This window comes from Leptonychotes weddellii, chromosome 6, assembly GCF_054177405.1.
Source record: "Leptonychotes weddellii isolate Sample4059 chromosome 6, ASM5417740v2, whole genome shotgun sequence".
Lineage (NCBI taxonomy): Eukaryota > Metazoa > Chordata > Mammalia > Carnivora > Phocidae > Leptonychotes > Leptonychotes weddellii.
In genome coordinates, this window is record NC_138374.1 from 34029990 (window position 1) to 34046862 (window position 16873).

Genomic DNA, 16873 nt, shown 5'->3' on the forward strand with positions numbered 1-16873 from the left:
GGCCATTTTTCCATGAGTATATTTCTTATTTCCCCAATAAGTTTTTAAGATCCTGAAGCGCAATGACCCGTTAACACTTTTTAAACTCACACCACCAGCATGTTGCCTCAGATATGGGCATTTAGTAATATCTGTTCCTGATGATGATCATACATGTGAATCTGATGATTTCCTTTCCCTGTATGACTGTAGAACCAAAATAAAAAAATACTTGAAGTATAAAACATATTTTGTAAGTCTTGTTGAAAGAAGAGAGTTGTTAATCTTTAAGTGGGACTTATCCTTTGTTGTATATGCTTTCCTCCTAGTGAGTCTAACTTTCACAATTACACTTTGGTCTCATTGAATGAAGAATTTAATCGTGGACGAGGACTAAATGTGGGTGCCAGAGCTTGGGACAAGGGAGAGGTCTTGATGTTTTTCTGTGATGTTGATATATATTTCTCAGCCGAATTCCTTAACAGCTGCCGGTTAAATGCTGAGCCAGGTGCGTAAAATGTTGGTAGATGAGCTGAGTGTAGAAATTTAGAACAGTGTCAGCACGTCCCATATTTTGAATCCAGTTAATTATGTTTTCTTAAAGTTATAATAGGCATGCTTTAACTGGAATATTAAGCAGAAAAGTGAAAATTTGCCTCTGTGCAGTTCATACCCCTGTTCTCTTGTGGCCAAATTCCATTGCCAAAATTTGAATCCAAATAAACAAAAGCAAAGAAAATGTCTTAAAATTGACAAGGAAGAAGCAGCACTTATCAGAAAAAGAGCCAAGCAGACAACGTGGAGTGTGTGAGAGAAGGACTCTACCTCAGGCAGGTGATGCCAGCACAGAGGCACACACACATGAAGAAACAGATACAGACGGTGCTTGGCATCCATACTATATGTATTTGGGGATCATTTACTATACTTTGCTTTATGTTGTAGGTATTTTTTGAAAATGTATGAGCAAATGACATTTTTATAACTCAAATCTTATTTTAATGTGAAAAGGAAGTTTTCTGTGCCAAAAATAATCCCCTAGTAAATGTTTTTTTGTGTAGAACTATTCATGTTATGCAAATTATTACCCTACTGATTATTTTCATGAGGGATAATTGTCAGGAACTCTTTGAGCACCTAGTGAATAAATGAGGGTTAGGTTTACTTTTGTTGCACCAGACAGTATGAAGTTCACAATGTGGAAGTTGAGGGAAACATATTTGCTCAATGTAAAAGAAATACATTGTCACTGAGAATTGAACGTCCATCCCTAAGTGAGTTTTAACAAAGGTGAGATGAGCATCTAGTAGCGATCTTGTAATAGAGAGGCTGCCACATTGCCACAGGTACTTGGCATTCATGTTATCATGTCTGACTGAGGCCAGTCTTAGCAAGGAGTTCTCTGTGGAGGGGAGATGGGCTCCTGAGTCTTTACAGGTACCTTCACTGCTTCAATTTGAATACTAATGACAAGATTTTCTGCAGAGTCTGTTAGATCAGGTTTTTTTAACTCTTCTCAACTTTTCCAAATCTTACCAAATCTATCTGCAGTTCTGTATTTTAATTATTCTGTACAAATCTGTTCATTGTACGTATTCTTTGGATTTACTGTTTCTATGATTCATTTCGAAGGGTGGATTTAACAGATGTTTCTAAGTTCTTGGTGATTGTCAGAGGTTAACCTACATCTGTCACTGCTAATTTGATGAAATGATGAGTAATAAATAGCTCACCTGTTGAATAACTGAGCAAACACCTTTGTGTCTCTCCAAAGTCAAGGGGAGTAAATGTGTGTTACACCCTTTAGTCTGTTTTTTAGTCTATTTTAGGTTATAACTTTGTAGCTTGGCCTACTGATATGTTATAAAATCATCATTATGTTCATCAAATCACCATGATGTTTGGTAGCCTGAAAATGGACAAAATACAATATTGATAAAGTCATCATATATGACCAAAGAAATATCAGTATTAAATATTGACAACGCAGTACTGATCAGTCTTTCGTTTTATGACTTCATTGTGTGATATAACCATATATTTTAATTTATAGGTAAGAAGGTGTTTTACCCTGTGGTGTTCAGTCTTTACAACCCTGCCATTGTTTATGCCAGTCAGGATGTGCCACCACCTGTGGAGCAACAGCTGGTAAGACTCATTGTCAGTTACGGAAGGCCACAAAGCTCCTTGCTAGGTTCCTTTATGTTTGTTTCACAAGTAGAAAAGAAAGTTTCAATAAAAAACTATAGTCGTTTTTTTTTAAGATTTTATTTATTTATTTATTTATTTATTAGAGAATGAGTACAAGTAGGGAGAGCAGCAGAGAGAGCGGGAGAAGCAGGCTCCCCGCTGAGCAGGGAGCCCGATTTGGGGTTCAATCCTAGGACCCCAAGGTCATGACCTGAGGCAAAGGCAGACATTTAACAGACTGAGCCACCCAGGAGCCCCAAAAACCTGTAGTTATTGTAACCACATTTTCATAGTATCATAGTATCCCATAAGATGCTTTCCCACTTACTGTTTTAGAATTAAATATCATTCTAGAGGGGGAAGGAAAAATTAAGGCCACAGAGAAAACTTAAAGTTCTAGACTATGAAGATTTTACAGTCACTTCTGCCAGTGTATTTTCAGTAATACTAAAAATAAATTTTAATTTTAAAACCTTATTAACTAGAAATTAAAACTACAAAATAAGGAATAATATTCTGTGGGAAATTACTTAAAAAGTCATGGAGTGGGAATGCCACGTAACAACTTACAGTTATTGATAGTTATAAGTTTTTTTTATTTTAAATAAACATATTATGTTGGAATAATTTAGATTTACAGAAAAGTTGGAAAGATAGTATAGAGCGTTCCTGTACTTCACCCAGTTTTCCCTCAGATTAATATCTTACATAATGATTTGTCAAAATTAGAAATTAACGTTGGCAAGTTACTGCTAACTACACTATAGATTAGGATTTCACCTGTTTTTCTACTAATGTCCTTTTCCTGTTCCAGGTTCCAGTCCAGAATACTATATTGCACTTAGTCTAAGGCTAAAAGTCTTAGTCTTTTATTGTTAATATTAAATAAAAATGGAAACAACTAAGAAGTCAATTTAAGATGTTAAAAAAATGAATAACTGAGGAAAGAAATAAAGGCAGAAATTAATGAACCAAAAATAATAGTTTGACTAATATATAGGAGCTTATTCTTTATGTGCAAAAAAATTTTTTAACCAAAGTGAGCAGATTTGGAGTAAAAAGGAAAATACAACTGAGAGAAATCAATTTTACATGGTACATTTTAAAAATAATAAATAAAAGATTTGAGAATTTATAAACTATTAACACAAGCAAAGTTTGTGTTAGCATTTTATAAATAGAAGAGATGGAAGCTCTAAAAAGACTAAGAACTACTTAAAAAATTAGAACAGTTACCAAAAAAATTACCCTGCAGGTGCATAGGTATGATGTTTTACTGGTGAGTTTTTCCAAACTTTCGAAGAACAGGTTAAATTAGTACCACATGATCTACTTAATAAATTTTATGAAGCCAACATTATCTTCAGATCAACACCTGGCACAGTGTCTATATACACATACCCCTCTACCTTATCTGTAGGCCAGTATTACTTAGGAGTATAGACACAAATGGGATCAAAATGGAGAACCAAGTACCCACATTTGCCTTATCTAACACTAAATCCTTTGTAAAAGTGAATTACTAAAAAGAAAAAAGTGTATTAGCATTGGAAAATGAGAGAAGTACCACTGGTAGAAAATTTTGAGAAATTTATGTAAGATGGCAGTAGTTGGCATAGGATTGAGAGAGGAAAGAAGAATCTGAACATGTTCAGAAGAACACAAGATGGGGCTGCTCTGTATCCTCTGAGCTCAATAGAAGACAGAGAGTGGTGGAGTACATATTTTCTGGGCGTGTGCTAAGAAACAGGCATCACAGGGATTGGACTACAGGCTGCGGCAGTGTGTGTGGTCCCTGGAACAAGAAAGGCAGTGTAGGGTTTGGGGAATATTGAGTTGTAGGTTGGATAGGGAGCCCCGGGCTCTGAAAAGGAGCTGCTGCTGGCACATTGTGCCCAAGACCACATTTAGCCCCTCTTCCACTATTACTGGAGATAGGCCCCTGTAATCATAGCTAACAGCCAAGGGTTTTTGAACAATGATTTTTTTTTTTTTTTAAGTATGCTCCACACCCAGTTTGGAACCCAACACAGGGCTTGAACTCAAGACTCTGAGATCAAGACCTGAGCTGAGATCAAGAGTTGGACGCTTAACTGACTGAGCTACCGAGGCGCCTCTGAACAATGATTTTTGAAACAAAAATCAGTAGCAGTTAACCGAGAGTAGCCAAACCAACACTACAAAAGAGAGGCACCAAATTTTAATAAACAGAAAAGATAACACATGAGAATATGAATACAGAATGAAAACAACTTTAGGATAAATATGTCTTTAGAGAGAGAAAACATTAAATTCATATGACCAGATTTGTTGCTGAAAAAGTTCAACTTGGAAATTGTGAAAATCTGAAACTCACGAAATGGGCTGAATAGTGGAATGGTCACAGTTGAAACAAACTTGTAAACTAGAAGACCAGCCACCTGGGCACACAAAGACCAAGAGATAATGTGAGAGAAAAAATGAGACATGAGGAATCACTCAAGAAGCTCCCAAGATTGTTAATAGGAGTTCCAGAAGGGAGAGAAAAGAGAGAACAGACAGTGGAGGAAATAGAAGAAAACTTCGAAGAGCTAAGGAAAGACAAGTCTGGCATTTGAGAATTTGTCTACAAAGGAGTACGAATCAGATTGGCATTTGCCGCCTTTTTGATGATATTGGTGCTAGAAGACAATAAAACAATACCTTGAATGTTGTGAGAGAAATAACTTTAATTCTGTAACATTTGACCTATTTGAGGGCAAAATAGATATTGTTGAATATTTAAGGACTCAAAGTTTACTTCTTACAGACCTCCTCAGCAGAATGAGAAATGAACCCATTTGAAAGAAGACCTGAGAATAAAACAGTAGTCACCACCACCAAAACCCCAGTAAAACTTTTGTTTAAATAGTTGTTGATGAGACACATAATAAAAAAGAAATGAATAGCAATTGGGGATTTAAAATTCAAAGGGTACACACAAATGTGTATTACCTAGCTCTGTCCCTTGAGAGGACCTAGAAGCAGTAATATGGTAAGAGTAACAAGCATACACAGCTCCCAGATCTTAGTGCAGGGACAGGAAATCAAGGAGCCTGAAGATCCAGAAAGGAAGGCAGTACTCAAAAAAAAACAAAAGGATGAGGGTGTGTCAAAGGGACACAGGAGCCTGAAAGAACTCCCTCCCAATGGCAAAGTTGGAACAATTTGAGCAACAAAATAAATAACATAGTACTGGATTGCAACCCCAAGCATAAAATAAATATCCATGAGTCCATACTGATATAAATAAATTAGCGAGTGAATAAATAATAATAATAAACTGATTAGATAAGAGTAGATAAGGGAGAAAAGCTAAATCTTTGCTACAGAATTACAAATAACTTATGTTGATACTTTCTTTTCCAGTAGGTGGAGCTAGGTGACTCACTTCTAAAGAATTGAGTATGGAAAGAGAACTTTTCAGTGGAGAAACCTGGCAGACACCACCTTAAGCCAAGTAATGAAGGTTAACATTACCAGCGTTACTATGCACCCCTGATTTGATGTAGCAAAAAGGGCATTTCACTTCTGTGGCCTTCCTTCAAAAAACCTAATCATGAGAAACACTTCAGACAAACCCAGATTGAGGGGTATTCCACAAAATACCCCACCAATACTCAAAAGTGGCAAGGTCAAAGGTGCCTAGCTGGCTCAGTTGGAAGAGCACGCGACTCTTGATCTCAGGGTCGTGAGTTTGAGCCTCACGGTGGGTGTAGGTATTACTAAAAAAATAATAATAAACTTAAAAAAGTGTCAAGATCATCAAAAACAGGGAAGACTGAGAAATTATGACAGTTGTTCAGGAGACCAAGGAGACATAACAAATAAATGTAATGTGGTACCTTGGACTGGATCCTGGAACAGAAAAAAGGATATTAAAGGAAAAATTGCATCCAAATGAAGTCTAAAATTTAGTTAATAGTGGGGCACCTGGGTGGCTTAGTCAGTTAAGCATCTGCCTTCAGCTCAGGTCATGATCCCAGGGTACTGGGATTGAGACCCGCATTGGGCTCCTTGCTCAGCAAAGAGTCTCCTTCTCCCTCTCCCTCATGCACGTTCTCGCTCTCTCTCTCTCTCTCAAATAAATAAAATCTTTAAAAATAAATGAATAAAATAAAATTTAGTTAATAGTAATATACTAGTGTTGGTTTCTTAGTTTTTATAAATGTACCACAACAATGTAAGATAATAACATTTAGGGAAAGTTAAAACTAGGTGAGAAGTATATGGGAACTCTCTTTACTATGCAACTTTTCTGTAAATCTAAAATTACTCCAAAATAAAAAATTTATTTATAAAAAAAATTACTTGGTAAACAAAGTGCTAAATGGAGTCAATATGTGAGGGTGAAGAGGAATGTAAAAGCATGCTAATATTCTTGTCTGGTTTGGGAGGATGTGGGTTCATTCTAGATGTTACACACAAAAGTTTAAATACTTCCACTTCAAGTTGTAGTTTCACTACTTTGTAACCTTTGCAAGTTACCCTTTCTAAACTTCAGTCATCCCACTTAAAACAACACAAAAACTTGCTCTCCTTAATGTGTAATAAACAGGAAATACACCAATAGAAAAAAAAGGCTAAAAGACGGTAATAATTCACAATAAAGATATTTAAATAACCAGCCTTACTAAGAATAAATTAAAACAACAGTGCAATACTTTTTTGCTGCTTAAAATCAGTTTTTAAAACAGCCATGCAAGTGAGGCTGGTGGGGTGGGAGTTCTTCCATCCATGCTGGTTGTGTAGGAATGCAGGCAAGCTTTCTGGGTCTGGAGTTTTCAAACCGGTTCATCCCTCTGATCCAGTAATCTCCACTCCCAGGAGTCTCTCCTGAGGAAACAGAACCATAGAGCAGCAATACATATAATAATATTGACAACATTGGAAGCAAGTAAAACTCTAGTAATAAAATAATAAATTGAATTATAGTACATATGATGGTGAATATGTAGCAGGAGGAAAATGTTCATGATATGTAGATATATACAGCAGTATAAATGTAGAGGAAAATATAATGTTTAAAAAGGGGGAATTATATATGTGTATTTTCGATGATATTTTAATGCTAATAATAGCTAATTTTTTATCCACCCTTTTCTTTTGTAAGGTACTGTTCTGGTTTTCATACATGTTAACTCATTTAATCCTCCTTACACCTCTGAGGTATATGCTATTATTACCCCTATTTTATAGATGAGGACACAGCCATATGGTGGTTGAGTGCCTGCCCAGACGCACAGCGGGCAAGGATGGGGCCAGGAGCCAGGGCAGTGTGTCTCCATTCTTATCCACTGCACAAACTGCCTCTGTTATCTTAATTCATCCAATAGGGTTCATTCTATGCCAGCCACTATTCACTATTCACTACCCAGCACCTAGAACTGTATAGACATGGTTATTGTTCACAAGAATCTTTATTCTGGTAGGAAGAGACAGAAGATAAAGTCAATTAATAAATACCATACAGATCATTAAAACAGGCTGAGTTGTGAAAAGTGATTAGGTGTTTCTGTGGTGTGTTTAGTCAGAAAGGCCTTTCTGAGATGAGGCTGTTGGAGAGGACATCCAAATAACAGGAAAGAACCTGCTACCTAGCGACTGGGGAAAGGCAGTTCCAGGCAGAAGGAACAGCTAATGGGTTTCCTAAGGTGGCTAGAACACAGTGGGCAACAGGGCACAAAGCTGGGCCAGTCATGTAGAGTTATAAGGAGTTTAAATTTAGGCTACATGTGATAGAAAACCTTGGGAGGGTTTTGATTCTGTGGAGAATGGATCGTGTGTGGCTCCAGCTGCAAATAGCTAGTTAGGCTTTTGCAGTGCACCAGGGAGGTGACCATGGCTTGGGTAAGGATGGTAATTGTGGAGAAAGTTTGGGATATGATTTGGCTGACAGAACTTGCTGGTGGATTAGATGTGAGGAATGAAAGACAGGAAGGGCAGAACGAGAGATCAGGGATTCAACTTGAGCATGGTTGTGTATGTTGTGTATTAGACCTCCAAGAGTAGGTGTCAAGTTGCCAAATGGATTTGTGAACCTGGCAGCCTGTGAGGGGCTGGGGGCTGGAGATGTAGGTTATGTGTGGATAGCTGCAGCCCCCAGGTGCTTAAGAGAGGGACAGATAAAAATGCAATAAAATATTAACAATTAGGGATTATAGACAGTGGAAATGTGTTGGTTTAAAAATCAAAACTAATGACTCCTTTCCCCAAGTGTGATAATATTTGGAGATTTTTTTTTTAAAGAAACTAAGTTATAAAGGAAGTCTTGATATTTGTAAAATCAGAATTGTCGTAGGGTAGAAATGTCAGAGTGAGTGTTTTATTTGCGCACGGGGGGTGGGGGGTGAGGAGGAGTGTTTTGTTTTAATACTTTGCACCAGGATTATGTTTTGACTAAGGAGATAAGAATATTGGAACCTGGTTTTGCCACAGAAATTATGCCTCTATAAATTTATTTCATTTGACAAATGTTTATTGAAAGCTTACCATGTGCCTTGCATTGTTCTGGTGCTCTGGGTATAGCAGTGATCAAAATCAACAAAAAGTCCTGCCTTCCAGGAGCTTTACATTCTAGAAGGGGAAAAAGCCCTCCCCTGCAAAAAAAAAAAAAAAAAAGGAAAATGCATACCTCTTTTATTAGCTCCAACTTAAGCTGAGTCCTCAGGGCTGCCTTGTTCTTCTATTTTTCAGCCAATTCTCCCATTACCTACAGCAGCTTTTTCAGACTCTTCTTCCCACTCCTCTCAAGATTTGCCTCCTCTACAGACCTGTATATTCCCTTCATTCCTGCTATCTGCAGTAATTTCCATGTGGCTGCCTTACAGATCACTCACATTCATTATGCTCGCACCCAGCTTTGCATCGTTCAGCTCTGGGCCTTTTCCTCAGTGCCCCCACTCTTGGGGGATGGCACTATCACATACCCATTAGTCAGGACAGCAGCCTGCTGTCGCCCTTGGTTGATCCTTCCCTCTCACCCCAACTCCTGCCCATTCAGTCACTTCCTGACTTCTATCAATTCTTTGTCCTCAATCTTTTTTTTTTACCCCCATGAAATTTTTTCTTTCCGAATATATCATGATATTCTAAACCACCAGCTTCCCAATCCCAGATTATAACTGTTGCCTCTTAACCAGCCTCTCAGCCTCCCTTCTTGTCCCCTCTTATATCTCTTCTCTATACTCTAGCCAGAGTGATCTTTCAAAAATGTTACCTGATCACATTACTCCTTCTGCCTTGACTCTTCAGAGAATTTCCATTGCTATTAGGATAGAGCCAAAATATGTGACCAGGTATCCCGTTCTCTCTGATGTGGCCCCATGGGTCTCTTAGACCAGGGGTCATCAGTCTATGACCTGCTGGCCAAACAGCCTACTGCCTAGTTTTCTATGGCCCATGAATGAAGAATGGTTGAAAAATATTTTCAAAATAATTTTCATGGCATATGAAAATTATATGAAATACAAATTTCAGCAGCCATAAAGTTTATTGGAACACAGCATGCTCATTTGATTACCTATTGTCTATGACAGCTTTCACACTACAGTGGCTAAGTTAAATAGTTGTGACAGACTATATGTTCTGCAGAGCCTAAAATATTTACTGCCTATTCTTTTGCAGAAGTTTGCTGAGCTCTGGCCTACATTCGTGGGCACCTCTACTCTGTCTCTAATGTGGTCCCACCATCCTTCACCCACAGTGCTCTCTCTAATCTCGTCTTTGCACAACCTGTTCTTTTGTCTAGAACTTTCCCCCAGCACATCTTTCACTTGACTAACTCCTGCTTATCTCTCAGATCCTAGTTCCAACTTCTTTTCTCAGAGGAGGCTGTCTTAGAACCTTGCACTTTGGATGAAGTAACTCGCTCCTTTCTGTCATCCTTCTCATGTCCGCATCCTCATGTCTCTCCTTACCCAACTCCAACTCTATAGTCAGTCATTATCCACAGCCTCCTTGCTATACTCACCTTCATCCCTCACCCCATCCAGTGTTTTCTCTTAGAACCCCAGCCCGGGCGCCTGGGTGGCTCAGATGGTTATGCGTCTGCTTTTGGCTCAGGTCATGATCCCAGGGTTTTGGGATCGAGTCCCGCATCGGGCTCCCTGCTCAGCGGGGAGCCTGCTTCTCCCTCTGCCTCTCTCTCTCTCTGTCTCTTATGAATAAATAAATAAAATCTTTAAAAAAAAAAAAAAAAGAACCCCAGTCTGGTTAAGGGCAACTCTTACCCAGGCCCCTGAGCAGTGGAACAGGGAGGGTAAGAAATACACAGCCCCACTATAGGGCCACTGCTTTAAAAACATGACTACAGACCTCAGGTTCCGCAGCTGCCCTGACATCTGCATCTGACCATAGTCTGCCCACTGTCCAACCTGCAAGCCAGCCACACTGTCCTCCAACCCAGCACCCCTCACTACTACTCACTCTCCACAAACCTTGCTTCATATTTCACTTAGAATAGAGAAGTATTCAGACATTTCACTTCCTTATTCTATCATGAGACCCATCAGCCTCTCCATTCCCAGTGGAGGAACTGGGCACGTCCTTTCATAAGGCCAGCCTGTTCTTTTCTCTTGAACTAGAGCTCATCCCTCGTGCCTAAACAAGGACTCCCCTCCAGCCAGCCATCATGCTCTCCTAACATTATGCTTCTTCTAGATCATTACCATATGCATACAAAAACACTGTAATAATTATCTTTTAAAAAATATTAATAGCCCTTTCTTGTCCGCAGGACCTCATTCCTCTGCTCTTGCCCTTGTTTTTTCTGCTCTTGACCCACTCATTCCCTTCCTGCCTCATAGCCATCATACATGTTACCCTCTTTGCCTGGAATGATCTCCTTTAGATATTTCACAGCTCACTTCAATATTTCATTAGGGTCCCTGCTCAAACATTATCTCCTCAGACCCCGTATGGCCATTATGTCCAAAATAGGCTTTCTTTCTCTCATGCTCTCCCCTTGTCCTACTACATTTTTCTTCCTAGCATGTATATTACCACCTGAGATATATATTTATTTATTTGCTATTTTTTCATCAAAACAGAGGCTCTGTGATGGCAGAGACTTTGTCATCTCTATCCACTGCTGTGTCCCAGCTCTCAGTACTATGTCTGATGGATTAAAACTCTTGCTAAATGCATGAATAAAATAAAGAAGGTTTATCAGACTTCAACTTTTACTTGATTCTGGGGCTGTATATCATCAAAGCCCTGATTTTCTTTTTCTTTCTCTGTTTGGACTTCAGTGGTGACAGTTTCATTTTAAAGCTTGTTTCCCTTGTGGTAGAAAAAGACTGTAGCAGTTCCAAGCTTCACATCTACACCCTACACCAGGAGTTGGCAAACTTATTCTGTAAAGAGCCGCATAGAAAATATTTTGGCTTTGCGGGCCATATAGTTAAATCCCTATTGCAGCTACTCAGCTATGCCACTGTACCATGAAATATACATAGACAGGTTATAAACAAATGAGTGTGGCTATATTCCAATAAAATTATTTTCAAAAACAGGCGGCAGGCCAGATTTAGCCTGGAGGCTGTAGTTTGCTGACTCCTGCCTTACACCATCCAAAAAAAAGCAAGTGTCTTTTCTAGTAGCTCTCTCAGAGGAATGAAGGGGCTTTGTTTTCCAGAGTTCCCAACGACCCTCCCCTTTTACCATGTTGGCCTGGATTTTGTCTACTTCCCATTAGTGAATCAATTCCTACAGTAAGTGGGTGACACTGTGCCACTGGTATAGAGTAATCATGGTCTAATCTAAAGGTACAGGTGGAAGGAGCTTCCCGGAAGCTCATGGGCTACATGGGGCTGGGTAATTACCAGAGCAAAACTGTATACAGTCAGGTAAGGGCCAAGGGTAGGCACCTTATAAGGTCTATGTAGAAGTAATTACAGTGTATTATAGTATGAGTTTGTGCAACAGTTATCCTCCCAGAATGGAACGTAAGCTCCTTGAGCTCAGGCACCATACTGTTTATTAGTAACCTCAGCTTGCACCTTGTACAGGCCTTAAGTTAAACTGAATGTGGCTAGAACCCTTTGCTGATGGAGAGTACTGTATTTTTGTTGGTTTTGTAAGGATTTAATCATGTGAATGCTTGTGATCCATTGTCAGTCACATAAATGACAGGAAAAATTATTTGGAAAGTATTTTAATTTTTTTCATTGTTGATTGAAACTTCTTCTAGTTCTTAAGGGATTAAATTGAATTTTTTTTTTTTTTTAACCAAAGGTTCACAAAAAAGATTCTGGCTTTTGGCGAGATTTTGGCTTTGGAATGACTTGTCAGTATCGATCAGATTTCCTGACCATTGGTAAGTATACCTTACATTGAAGGATAGGGCTGTACATATTTACTGTAGTGCCTTATGGCATTTTTCTCAAAGGTCTCAGAATCGAGTGTTTTCCTATTAAATTATGAATGAAATAGCTAAAAAGAGGTATCTAGAGGTGTGAAAGGCAAAGTAAGTTTATAATTAATGTCTCTAAGTAGCAAAAATGAGATCATAAAGAAAAAAAGTAAAATAGACCATTTACTTGTTTCTTTAAAATCAAAACACTAGTTTTTAAAAAACATCTGTTTGGCTTGTTACCAATTATTTGCAGTTGTTTTGAATACTCTTACGAAAGATCTCTACATAACTTTGGTGTTGTGCTCATGGATTGTTACATCTGGAAATAATGTTAGATTACCTAGTCTAAGGGCTTTTGCATTTTTTTATTTAGAGATGAAACTCCCTTTAATTTTCTATTGAACTGTTATGAAAATACTAGTATTTAAAACAAATGAAATGACAACTGATCTTTCTACCTCTGGTTGAAGTTGGAGTGGGGGACTTGGAGTCATTGGCTTAGTCATCCACTCCTTGAAGCCAGAATGACCCTGAAGAATCAGGTCTAAGCCTCCTGCCCCACTCTAGCTTCAGCCTTACCTAGCAAAAAATACATTTTCAGAGTACAGTTTAAGAAAGCAGGCTGAGGGGCGCCCGGGTGGCTCAGTCGGTTAAGTGGCTGCCTTTGGCTCAGGTCATGATCCCAGGGTCCTGGGATCAAGCCCGTGTTGGGCTCCCTGCTCAGCAGAGAGCCTGCTTCTCCCTCTCCCCTCTGCCCCTCCTCCCCACTTGTTCTCTCTCTCTCTTTTAAATAAATAAATAAAATCTTTAAAAAAAAAAAAAAGAAAGCAGGCTGAAACCAGATTCCATGTCTCCTGATCAGTCAGTGGCTACATTTCCACAGTATATAAGAATATATTTTATATATTTATGCGTGTGTGTGTGTGTATATACATATATACATATACACACACACACACGCATACACATCTATATATACATATGCATATATTTGTATATATGTTTTATATTTTATAATAGAATATATTTTGTGGGGATGCCTGGGTGGCTCAGTCGGTTAAGCGTCTGCCTTCGGCTCAGGTCATGATCCCAGGGTCCTGGGATGGAGTCCCACATCAGGCTCTCTGCTCAGCGGGGAGCCTGCTTCTGCCTGCTTCTCCCTCTGCCTGCCACTCCCACTGCTTGTGCTCACGCTCTCTGTCAAATAAATAAATAATCTTAAAAAATATATATATATTTTGTGTACTTTTTAGGTCCATCTTACATTCATTTTTATAATCAGCCACTTATTTTGGAAATTCCTCCACCTTGTCTCTTTATCATTGTAACATTTGAATCATGGAAACAGCAAATAGCAATAAAAGGACTATTAAGTGAAACTAATGCCCTTTTCCCTGATTTCTGGCTTAATAAAACAGCAAGGATACATCACTGCCTTTTAATCTGTGTATTTCTCACTGCTCCTTTCTCATGATTTTCTCCTCATACTCCTATTTGGTATGTGTCGGTATAGCTAATGGTGTCCCACATTTCTCTGAGACTGTTCATTTTTCATTATTTTTTTTCTCTCCATTCTTTGGATTGCATAATTTCAATTGATCTGTCTTCAAGTTTGCTGATTCTTTGTTAGTTCAGATCTACTGTTGAGCTGCTCTAATCAATTTTTCATTTGCATTGTCCTTTTTAACTCCAGAATTTCCATTTGGTTCTTTTTATATATATAATTTCTGTCTCCTCATTAATATTCTCTGTTTGATGAGACATTGTCATCTTGCCTTCTGTTACTTCTTTAAGCATGATTTCTTTTAATTCTTTAAATATATTTATAATGGTTTTGAAAAATTTGTAAAAACTGACATCTGGGCCCTCTCACAGTTTCTGTGGCCTACTTTTTCTGGTATATGGGTCACACTTTTCTGTTTCTTTACATGGCTCATAATTTCTTTCTTGAAAACTGGACATTTTAGGTAATATATTGTGGCAAGTCTGGATATTGATTACCCCCTGACTCCCGGGCTTGTTTTTTGTTCTGTTTTTTGCTTGCTTGTTTATTGACTTGGCTTTACTATTTTAGTGAATTTTATCTCCCCATTCCCCAGCAATAGGTCACTCCTTAGGGCATGTGCACAGTCACCCTGGGATGACATGGATTTAGTAGGGCTCTCTTTTAAAAAAAAATTTATTTGAGAGAAAGAGAGCAGGAGCAGGGGGAGGGGCAGAGGAGAGAAAGAAGCAGACTCCCTGCTGAGCATGGAGCCCAACTCAGGGATGGATCCCAAGACCCCAGGATCACAACCTGAGCCGAAGTCAGGTGCTCAACCAACTGAGCCACCCAGGCGCCCCTAGTAGGGCTTTTACTGTCTCTGTGCCTCTGTTGGTAACACTCCCACCTGTTAGGCTCCACTCATTGCTCTCTTGTTTTTGACAATGCTCTGGGGCATAAACTGCTCCACAGTCTGACCCAATTAAATTGAACCCTATTGCAAGGTAGTTTTTGAGGCACATCTTTGAGTTTTGTTCAGACCTCAGTAAGGTTCTTCTTATCTCTGTCTCTTTCCCTGTTTCTCTCCAGTAAACTAGCCGGCCTACATTTTAGCTTATTGCTCTAATGGAGCTATCAGCCTTCTCTTAATTGCTTATCACCAAAATCTCCATTATTTTCAAGAGCCCCCTTAGGCTTAAATTTCTGTACACTGTTTCAAATAAAGTCAGTTCCTCTGGGAAGAGCTTCGAAGCAGTTTGTTCTTCTGCACTGGCTCCTCCCCTGGGAAGAATCGCTGAGCCTTCTCTGGAGCTGGGGATGGAGATAGTGGCACACTTCTCTCAGAGTAACACCCCTGCATTATGAGTAGGACATGGGGTGGAGGGTCAGGGGTCCCACTCCCTTCTGGGGTGTGTCCTCTACCTTATGACTATGGGCTGGATGAGAAAGGGAGCCCCTGGCCTCTCAGCAGCACTTGTTTGGAATTTGGCCTCTTTCATTTTGGGGCTTCTGTTCCTTTCTTTCCTCTCCTTCTGATATTCCCATTACACATATGTTACACCTTTTGTATACAGTTCTTAGAAATTCTGTTCTGATCTGGCTCCCCCCACCCAAGTCCTCTTTGTTTTTGCCTTTTCAGTTTTGGAAGTTTCTATTGACATGTCCTCAAGCTCAGAGATTTCTTTCCTCAGCCTATACAAAGGCATTCTTCCTTTGTTACATTGTTTATCTTTAGCATTTCTTTTTTATTCTTTCTTAGAATCTGTCACTCTCTGCTTACATTACCCATCTGTTCTTACTTGTCTACTTTTCTGTTAGAGCCCCTAGCATATCAGTTATAGTCGTTTTAAATTCCCAGGCTGATAATTTCAGTACCCCTGCCATATCTGAGTCTGGTTCTGACGCTCACTCTGTGTCTTCAATCTGTTTTTTGTCTTTTAGTATGCCTCATTTTTTCTTCATAGCTGAATATGATGTATTGGGCAAAGGAAACTGCAGTAAATAAGCCTTTAATAATCGGTGGTGAGGTGTGGGGAAAGAAGAAGCATTCTGTAGTCCTGTGATTAGGTCTCAGTCCTTTAGTGAGATTATGTATCTGGACTGTTAACTTCACAAGTGTTTCTCAGACACTGCCACCAACTTTAGGTGGGACAGGATGGCTAGAGTGGGCTGGAGTTGGGTATGTCCTTCCCCCAGGTAGATTTGACTCTAGTAAAATAGTTTCTCCTGAGGGCAGGCCTTCTTAAGAAGAATAAAGTGCGGGCACCTGGGTGGCTCAGTCAGTTAAGCGGCTGCCTTTGGCTCAGGTCATGATCCCAGGGTCCTGGGATCAAGTCCCACATCGGACTCCCTGCTCGGTGGGGAGCCTGCTTCCCCCTCTCTCTCTGCCTGCCACTCCCCCTGCTTGTGCTCTCTCTCTTTCTCTGTCAAATGAATAAATTAAACTTTAAAAAAAAGAAGAAGAAGAAAGTGCTCTGGCATGTTTCAGAATGATTATGTTCCCACTGCCCCTGCTGAAAGCACTAGGGGATTTTGCCCCAGTCTTCACAGTGAGAACCTGCTAGAGCTCCTAAAGGTAAAACTCACACAATTGTAGGGACCCTCCTATGACTGCCCCTCCCCCAGAGTTTTCAACTCTCAGACTTGGCCCACTAAACCTCTAGCCATCCATCATCTATAGTTCAGATTTTTTTTTCCTACCCCAGTACTGGTTCCCCTAGAGATTTCTAGTGGTGGGTTTCTTTTTTTTTTTTATTCTTATGTTAATCCCCATACATTACATCATTAGTTTTAGATGTAGTGTTCCATGATTCATTGTTTGTGCATAACACCCAGTGCTCCATGCA

The 16873-nt window shown here is 39.3% G+C and overlaps 1 protein-coding gene across 9 annotated transcripts in view; it reads left to right on the forward strand.

Annotated features, from left to right (window-relative positions):
* The window catches only part of CSGALNACT2 (chondroitin sulfate N-acetylgalactosaminyltransferase 2), a 58757-nt gene that overhangs the window by 24659 nt on the left and 17225 nt on the right, over positions 1-16873 (forward strand). For 8 of the 9 annotated variants that reach the window (XM_081823887.1, XM_081823882.1, XM_081823883.1 and 5 more), the window contains 3 exons: positions 309-487; positions 2033-2127; positions 12424-12505. In XM_081823887.1, coding sequence (XP_081680013.1) covers positions 309-487; positions 2033-2127; positions 12424-12505 — 356 coding nt within the window. Of the gene's footprint in view, positions 1-308; positions 490-2032; positions 2128-12423; positions 12506-16873 lie in introns of those variants that run through there. The other variant, XM_081823889.1, reaches the window with a different exon arrangement.